The 9414-nt window shown below is 56.4% G+C and overlaps 1 protein-coding gene across 1 annotated transcript; it reads left to right on the forward strand.

Moving 5' to 3' along the window:
- Positions 1-533: 533 nt before the first annotated feature.
- FNDC5 (fibronectin type III domain containing 5) lies at positions 534-6668 on the forward strand (the record flags this gene model as incomplete). The annotated part of the gene is made up of 6 exons (XM_082834827.1): positions 534-702; positions 2251-2366; positions 2837-3035; positions 3398-3487; positions 5575-5708; positions 6630-6668. The coding sequence occupies 6 exons, from the start codon at positions 534-536 to the stop codon at positions 6666-6668; spliced, it is 747 nt and encodes a 248-aa protein (XP_082690953.1).
- Between the last annotated feature and the right edge of the window lie 2746 nt (positions 6669-9414).

Genomic DNA, 9414 nt, shown 5'->3' on the forward strand with positions numbered 1-9414 from the left:
GCACCCCAGCACCTACGGAGCACTGTATAGTCACCCCCATCCCTACTAGGATTGCTCCCCTCTGCTCACTCCTGTCCCAGCCTGCAAGGCCTCGGGTCTGGGGCTGGGGAGGAGAGAGGGGTGGGGACCCCCAGGCGCGGGAGGGCAGGTCAGCTTTGGGGCGGGTGCGATGGGAGCCCAGAGGAGAGTCTCCGTGGCACTTGTCCTCCCTCTCCCTCGGGAAAGGGCAGCGGTGGCGGCCGGGTCAGGGCTGCGCGGCGGGGAGAGAGGCTGCGTGCGAGCCTGGGGCTGAGCACAGTGGGGCACGGAGAACCCCGCTCGGGCTCCGGCACAGGCGAGAGGGTGGCAGCGCGGGTCGGCGAAGCCCCGCGGGCCGGGTCATCGGGGGTGGGGGCGGCGAGGGGGCGCCCTCCGCCCCTCACCCCGCCCCCGCGCCTCTCCCCGCAGCGGGGGCGCCCCGCCCCTCGGGCGCCCGACGTGGACGCGGCCGCCGCCGCCGCCGCCGCGCGGGAGTCGCTGTCCGCGGAGCCGACATGCAGGCGGCGCGGGGCGGCACGGGGCGGCCGGGCCGGGCGGGCCGCGGGCCGGAGCGCCAGCGCGAGCGGCTGCCGCACGCCGGAGCCGCCGCCATGCACCCCGGGCCGCCCCGCGCCGCGCTCCGCCTGTGGCTGGGCTGCGTCTGCCTCGCGCTGGTGCAGGCGGGTAAGGGGGTCCGGGCGCGGGGCGCGGGCGGGCATCCTCGGGTCCCTTGCTTGCTCCCTGGGGACCCCGTCTCAGGCCCGCTCACTGCTCCCCTCGCCCCACGCCCCAGCCCCTTTCCTGCTTGCTTGACCCCCAGACCCGACCTCCAGCTCTCAAACCCCTTCCCACCACCACTGCCCTGGGATCCACGGTCTTGGGATTCCCCAGCCCCCTCATCCCATTGCCCTGACCCCAGGCCTTTCCTTCAGGAGCCCTAGCTCCTTTCTCTGGCCCAGGGAGCAGCTGAGGACACCGGTCCCCCCACCTTGGGCCTCCCTCCTTGACCCAAAGCCCTGCAGGCCAACTCTGCAGGTCGAGCGGGATGGGGTCCCACTGTGTGAGGGGGATGGGGACCGGCACCCGAGGGCATGGGGACAGGTGGGGTGGACCCCGAGCCTGGAGTCGCCTGGCCTCCTCCTCACCCCGCCCCTCCTGATTCCCTGTCCCCGTCCCTTCTGGCTGCTGCCACCTTGCTCATCTCTCCTCCGACCCAGCTCTCCTTGGCTGCCCAGTGCTGTCTCCCTGCTTCTGTCCTGTGTCTGTCTCTGATACCCCACTTGTCTGTTCTCTGGTTCTGTGTCTGCTGCCCCTGTCTGTGACCCTCTGTCTCTCTCTGCCTCCACGTCTGTCTTTGTCTCCCCAGGCCCCAGACCTATGAGGTGAGGGGTGAGGCTCAGGCTTAGGTCTTCTTCCCCTTTAAGCGCCTGCCTCTTGGGGATACAGAAGCTGTGTGAGTCCGCTGCCCCTCTCCTAGAAAGTTCTTCCTTCCCTGACCCCCACCATCCTCATCACCCTCCTCTCATCTGGTCCCCTTTGTCCTCTCCTCCCATCCAAGAGGCCCTACCCTGTTCTCTTGACTCCACTGAGGGGCCGTGCTCTGAGTGACCCCATCTTCCTCTGCCGCCTTCCCACCTGCCTCTTGGGGCTGGAGGGGTGTGGAGAAGAGGCCTTTCCCCAGGCTTCATCCTGCCTGGGTCTCCACAGTACTGGGGCTTCTTTTCTTGGTCCTCACTCCCATGCCAGGGCTCACCCAGCTAGGCTCTTCTCGACCTCTGGGTCTTTCTCCTTCCCTCAAGGTCACTCACTTGACAGTGCAGTTCTGTAGAAAGAGCACTGGACTGGGGAGCCTTCTGATTGCTTTGCACCAGACTAACCTTGAGCTCCTGCAGCCCGGCCACCTATGTCTCCCCCATGCCTGTCTCCCCACCTTTCATTCCTCCTCCTTTAGACCTGGCCCTGGCCCGGGCTCATCAATTTAACTTGAAACCTAGTGGGGCCAGTTGTGGCCAGCAGGGGTTCCCATCCTGTTTACAAGGAGCCTGGGGCCTCTCAGGCCTGGCTCTTCAACCACTAAGGAACTGAGACCCAGGTGCCAATCCTACTGGAAGACCTGGGTTTCTTCCTTCCCACCTCATGGCCATCCCCAGGTTATCTTGTCATACTGACGAGACCATGGGCCTGGGCCTCACGACAGGGGGTGCTCAGGCTCAGGTGCCTCCCCACCCCCAGATAGCCCCTCGGCCCCAGTGAATGTCACCGTCAGGCACCTCAAGGCCAACTCTGCAGTGGTGAGCTGGGACGTCCTGGAGGATGAGGTCGTCATTGGATTTGCCATCTCTCAGCAGGTAACCCTTGAGGGTCCCTGGGAGGGAAGAACACATCAAGATAGAAGTGGTGGACGGGGGAGGAAGGGGTGCCGAAAGAGAAAGGAAAAAGGAACGAGGAGCAAGAGAGATGGCCAGAAAGCTGCACACGTGGCTGGGAAGGGAGGCCCCAGAAGGGAATCCTTTGGTTGGAATCTGGGAATTAAGGGCATGATTTTGATCTTAAACAGATCTGAGTTTAGGACCTTGCTCCAGTTCTTGCTAGTTGTATGGCCTTGGGCAATTTCCCTAACTTCTGTGAACCTGTCTCCTTACCTGTAAAATGAAGATATCAATACCTACCTGCAGAGGTGATGGGATGCTTGAGTCAGATTGTGGATGTCCGGGGTTTAACATGGTAGCCAGGTGAGCCTTATCACCACCGGAGAGGTGGACAGACGTGGGGTGGGGGCCTGGGCACTGAAACCTGGGGCCCGGCTTTTGCTCCACAGAAGAAGGACGTGCGGATGCTGCGCTTCATCCAGGAGGTGAACACCACCACCCGCTCGTGCGCGCTCTGGGACCTGGAGGAGGACACCGAGTACATCGTGCACGTGCAGGCCATCTCCATTCAGGGCCAGAGTCCGGCGAGCGAGCCTGTGCTCTTTAAGACGCCACGGGAGGCTGAGAAGATGGCCTCGAAGAACAAAGGCAGGCCCGGGCCACTGTTAGCAAGGGACGGGGTGCGGGGAGGGGCGGTCAGGGCTAGCGCGGCGGGCGGCTGGAGGAGAGCGTGAGCCCCCCATCCTCCCCCAGCCCCTGCTGCCTAGCCAAGCAGCCCCTGAGAGGGGGAGGCCCACTCTGGTCCCCTAAGCTATGGGATACAAACTTTCAGCTCTGGATTAAGTCTAGTCGGTGCCACCCAAGTAGCCATCAGCATGTTCTAGAATCTCTTTTTGTTAGGTGTGTGGGCACCTGTAGAAATAAGCCCTTAATATTTTGCACTTGGCCCTAGAAATGTGGCTGGCAGGGGCCCAGGGAGTCCTGGAGCTATAGTGTCTCTCTCCACACAGATGAGGTGACCATGAAGGAGATGGGGAGGAACCAACAGCTGCGGACGGGCGAGGTGCTGATCATCGTCGTGGTCCTGTTCATGTGGGCCGGTGAGTCTGGCCCCAAGCCCTTCTTCACTTCACCTCGGGGAAGTGGAGGACCCTCACCAGACCCTTTACTCACAGAAACGAAGGGCGAGGGGCTTGGAGGCAGTGAGAGGACTTAGGAGCCTAAGTTCTGCTCTGGGGGCCAGATCTGATCCCTTCTCTAACTGACCTCTCACCAAAAAAATAGCAGTTCGGTAGCTGCCTCTTAGGATTATATGAGTGAGTGCCCTCCCTAGTGAATGGCCAAAGCCCCTGGCCTTCCAGCCCTGGCTGCAGCAGCCTCTCCGTATTCTTCTGGGTTGTTGTGCCTCCAGGTGCTTCAGGCCTGGGCAGCTCAGGCTTGGGATACCCTCTTAAGCCACTCATCCTTCTTGACACAACTCGGAGACCGCCTGCGTGAAACCTCCCCAACCCATCCATTAGAATGTTCCTCCTGCCTCGATGCTCCCGCGGCACCCTGTGTGCTCCTCTCTAAAGTTAGCCCTTCTTAGCTAAGTTAGTTGGGTTCCTGTCTTTCTCTTTTCCCACTTGTCTATGAGCTCCCTGGGGATAAAGACCATCACCTTTGTACTCAACTCAACCAGAATTTACCGAACAGCCACTCCATTCCAGAGAGTAGTGCTACAGTCGTGACTAAGAAGAGCCATGTGCTTGTAAGAAGTCTGGGAGACGCCAGGCCTGTACTTAACAATAATTCAACGTGATGAGTGCTATAATAGCACCATGTATGGGAGCAGAGGACGGGGAATGAATTAATTCTGGGGCTAGGAGTAGAAATCAAGAAAAACACAGAGAGGAGGTAAATGGGGATTGAGCTTTGAAGGATGAGTAGGAGTTCACCAGGCAGCCAAAAAAGGAAGGGTATTCTGGGCATGGTGTGTTTAAGAAGGAAATTAAGCTCAGTCTGACTCTGCAGCTGCGACCCAAGAGAGAAGATAGAAAGTGAGGGGTAAAGGATGTTGAGGCTGTCAAGTGGACTGGAGTCCTTCTTGAGGGAATTAAACACCATGTCGAAGTTATATGAGCATCGTGGTTGAGAGGACAGGCTCTGTTTTAGAAGCATATGGAAAAATAGGTTCCGTAGACACAAAGAAAAGCAGACACTTGAAAAAAAAAAAGCTGGAAACACAAAGGATTGTACAAAAGGGGAGGTTTGCTTATGGTGCATTAGTAGACTTGGCACAGACAGTATTCACATCATTGTAACAATATAGAATAGTGAATTAACTCGAAATTGTGAGGTAATTCTGCTAGGATGATGATGAAGGTAGTAGAGGGAGTGGTTAGGCTCTATATGCCATGGTGGGACGTCAACAGATAATCTCTAAAACAGATCAGGTAATAGCACTATAGAGTTCCCTGTTGCCTAGTGGTTAGGATTCTGGGCTTTCACTGCTGTGGCCTGGGTTCAATCCCTGGTCGGGGAACTAAGATCCTGCGAGCCATGTGGCGCAGACAGAAAAGAAATAGCACTATAAATCAAGTATAGAGGTAAAAATGGGGAAAACACCTACGAGAGTTGGAGGTGGTTGCCTTAATACTATAGGACTTGCAAAAAATATTAGTTTGATAGCGATAAACATTTAGGAGAGTGCAGGCCCTGGAGTGCACACCCCCATTCCACCGTGTGACCTTGAGTGAGTTATCTAAGCTCTTCATCACTGCCCTCCCTCGTAACCTGGGGATGGTAATAACCAGTGCTCTCAGAGAGCTATGAGGGCTCAGTGAGATGGAATGTCAGGGCCCAGCACAGGGCCTGGCACATGCTAGACAAATGCTATTGTTTCTCTTTGCCCTAAAGGAAAGGGGAGCCCTCTGAGGTTTAAAAGAAGGAAAGGGAGGAGACACGATCAGAAGCATGTTGTAAGAAGATCAGCCCAGCAGCAGTGAAGGGGCTGGTGGGGAAGGGGACAGGTGGACACAGAAGCCAGAGGCCAGAGGCAGCCTCTGGCAGTAGTACCGGGCTCCAGATGGTGAGAGGCCATCTGGAGCCTGGTACCCACAGGAGCTCAGCCTGGTCTAGTGGGCATGAAGTGGAGGGGCAAGGACTGGGGCTCTGGCCTCTGACTGCTCTCCCTTGTCCCCTGCAGGCGTCATCGCCCTCTTCTGCCGCCAGTATGACATTATCAAGGACAATGAACCCAATAACAACAAGGAAAAAACCAAGAGCGCATCAGAAACCAGCACACCAGAGCACCAAAGTGGGGGCCTTCTCCGCAGCAAGGTGAGGGCAAGACCTGGGCCCGGATGGGGGCCCCGTGGCTAGCACCCTGGTAGTCCCTGGGCTGCAGAAGGGGTCAGCTTGGGGACTACCAGTGGGGCCTGGCATGGCTGCAGCTGGACAGAGCCAAGCTTGGCCGCTGCCCGTGTGACACAGGGGACACTGCAAATTGATTTTGGATCCTCTCCTTTTGCAGGGTGCCAGGAGCCAGTAGGGGTTTAAACAGAGGGCAGTGAGTGGGGAGGGCAGAGCTCCCAGTAGGTGCGGGACAGCAAGTGTAGGGGTTCTGGGCTCATTCATGCTCCTGCTGTGCTGTATGACCTTGGGCATGTACTTCACCTCTTTGTACCTTCATTTCCTCTTCTGTAAAACAGATATGAAAACCTTTTCAGTGCTTGCTTTGAGCAGCTCAGAAGAGAGACATAGAGAACGGAAGAGAATCTCATGGTTCTGACGATGATTATCCAACAAACAAACATCTGGCTCTCTCTACATTTCCTCCTTCCTCCATCTCCTTACACCTTCTGGCTTACTGTCCTCTCTCTTGGCTTCTCTCTGGCGCTCTCCTGAAGCCTCTTATTAATCCACCATCTCCAGAAGCACCTCAGCAATGTCAGTGGCTGAGGCTACGCTCAGAGGCAGATCTGCAGGATGTGAGAGAACCAGCCAGTGGGATGCTCGGCTAGGGCCCAGGACCCAGTCCTGCCACTCAGCTGAGTGAAGCCGAAGGCTGGGTTTGAGAGGCAGAGAGATAAGACATCCAGGCAGGGCTCCTCCTTTCCTTCCACCTGAGAACAAGAGCCTGGCTTTTAGGCTGCAGCCCTGCTGCTCCCTTCCTTCTGGTGTCTTCTCCCTGTTTCCATCCTTGCAAGAAGTCTGTTCAATTTAGCCCTGGCCGCTTCTCTCATTTTTTTTTCCTCCCAGTTTCCAAACAAGCCCTCGGTGAACATCATCGAAGCATGACTGCCTGTCTGCAGGGAGAAGGATTTCATTTTTCTTCTCTGCTGGTCCCCAGGTCCATGGGCACAGGGAGAAAGAGGACTACCATGGGGGGAGGCACAGCTAGCTGCACAGTTCTCCCTCTGCCCCCCCATCCTAGTCTGGTGAAGAAGGCTGAACTGCAAACCCCAATTCTGCAAAAAATAAGCCACAAAACTAAAAGGCCTGGCCCTGTCCTGGAAAAGGCAAAGCTGCGTGAGACACAGCCGTCTTTCTGCCTCCTCGCCTCTCCTGGACTGGCTTCCTCTTTGAGAAAATGCACAAAGCTCCTGGGAGATGACAAGCACCTAGACTGACAGAAGCTGTGTCTTTCAGGGAAGCTGTGGGGCTGCCTGCCGGGCAGGGGCCTGGCGGCCATCAAGCCTTTGCTGGATCCAGCCATCAGGGACTTGTTTGTGGCGCGATGCACAACTTTGCGAGTGTGTAAGATGTTATCTGTTCTGTCTCTTTTGGAAAACACAACCGAAGGGCTTCACTCCAGAGGGCAGAGGGATTCCCCGAGCTGGTTGCCTGTGTCCTTTGTCTTCTTTGGCCCTTATTTTGACTGTAAGATCATCAGTCTGGGGTCTGAAGGAGACAAAGTGGGAAAGAGACCTGGAAGGTACTGGCCCCATTTCTTTAGGAAAAGTCTCTTGGAGTTGCAACAGTGCTGGCTTGCACAACTGAAAAGGTACATCCACCTGGGACAACCTGGGGGCTGCTAAATCACCCCCTCTGGGGTGGACGCTGCTGGAAGGCGGGCCCGAGCCATTCACCATGGACAGTCAGAGCAGTCCTGACCTCTGGGGTCTCCATATCTTGCCATCTCATCCAGGGTTCGTGAAAGCTACCCAGGGTCCTCATGTCCTTCCCTAGAGCCTGAGTGGTGTGAGGTGACAGGTCTCTCCCTCCACTGCCTCTTTCTGGTTTAAAAAACAAATGGTGCTTGCTAAGGAAGGCAGATCCTTCCCTAGGACTGACAAGTCGCGGCTGCTGAATGCCTGCATAGGAAGAGACGGACCTCTGCGTCTTCCATTCGTGGCTAAGGACGACAGTGTGGGCGACTGCGCTTGGCACAAGCCTGGCACGCAGTCGGCGCCCAGTGAGTACCTGCTGAACTGAATGAGAAGCGCGGTGACCCCCAAGCCAGAGAGCTGAAAGCCATTCCCCAGTGACCGCCCCTGCTTTGCGGTCTACAAGAGCTCTCGGGGCTGGGGCAGCTGCCACTCTGCTTTGCCCGAGTGTGGAGCACAGAGAGGGAGGAGAGACAGGGTGAAAGGCAGATGTCAGCAACACTAAGGGCTTCCTCATGGGAGGGCATGAGGCTCCACTCATTGTCTTGTGACTTCCATCCCTGCTGAATGGGGCTGCAAGGCCAAGGCTCCTTAGGGGAGAGGTCCTTACCTCTGATCCAGTTAGAGCAATAACCACTTTTTAAATGTAAAATAAAAAGACATATGAAAAGGCACATCCTCGTCTTCTGGTAAATGCCCAAGTGTTGCCCTCTTTTTCTGGCAGTTGGCAGCAAATCAGGACGTGTGGAGGAGGGAGTCAGTTCTCTCCATTTTGGCCTGCAGCTTCTTAGGGACAAGCCTGCCAGCCAAGCTGGAGTTGGAAGGGAAATCTCTAACAGATGGGGGTGCACGTGTAAGAGGAGAAAATAGTTGCTCTATCATCCCATTACTGAGCCCCCCCCCCCCCCCCCAAACCGAGCTTGGGCTGCCTCACCGCACAGGTATGCAGGCTGGAGCTCAGTTTTTAAAACAAAGGGTTTTCCCCTCTGGATAGGGTTGGTGCTTTTCCTGGCCAAAGGGAATGCAGTCCTGCTTCTCCCAGCGTGAAGGGGAAGTAAAGAGGGACTGCAGAAGCTGCCTGCTGCAGCTCAGGATTCACAGCATGCTGTTCGGGGATGTTAAAGGAACATCACTCTGATCCCGCAGCAGGCTGAAAGGTAGAGGAATGATGCCATTAGCCAATGAGCAAACCAGTAAATGGGGCACCTTGAACATTTCTGTCCAGAGCCGGGAGGAGCTTAGGAAATGTCAGGTGAGTGGGGCTTAGGGTAGGCTGTTCTGGAAGGTTCTGAGAGCAGAGGGGAGCAGGTCTTACAGGCTGGGTGGGAGAGTGGGTAATCGATTAGCACGCAGAACTGCCAGCCAAACCTCAGAGAGGTACTTCCCAGATCCTCTGTGCCTGTTTAGCGCCAGATGATGGAGAAACTCCAAGTCAGCATCAGGTATAAACAGCTGTCAGTGGGGTCCAGGGAGTGCCGCTAATGGGAGTTTGCTGTCTTTACCTTATCTGTGCCTGTAGCACATCATCTTAGGGAATGAGGGGAGTGGAGTGAACAACACGCCTCACTAAACACCATTCCCTTTAATCACCTCCCTAAACCCCCAAGTTCTACAACTGAACTCTTCCCGAATCAACTAGTGACACAGTGGAAGCCTACAGCTGTGACTTGGGCTGTGGTCCTTTCTTCACCCCTCACTTAGATCTGCAGATTCCCCACAGCTTGGGAAGGGCTCAGGCAAGTTGTCTGAGACTGAGAGACCTGCCCTGCAAGACCACAGCAGGTCTGTGGGAGGAACGGTGGACTGAGGCAGGAGACCCTCAGGCCAGTTACTTCTCTGATGGGGCCCTGGACTTATCTGTCAAAAACCAAGGGGTAAGAACAGAGGATTCCCAGACCCCACCCACCACCTAGAGTAGGAGCCAAAGGGTTTCCTTA

This window comes from Leucopleurus acutus (genome assembly GCF_964270905.1).
Source record: "Leucopleurus acutus genome assembly, chromosome: 2".
In the NCBI taxonomy this organism is placed as follows: domain Eukaryota; kingdom Metazoa; phylum Chordata; class Mammalia; order Artiodactyla; family Delphinidae; genus Leucopleurus; species Leucopleurus acutus.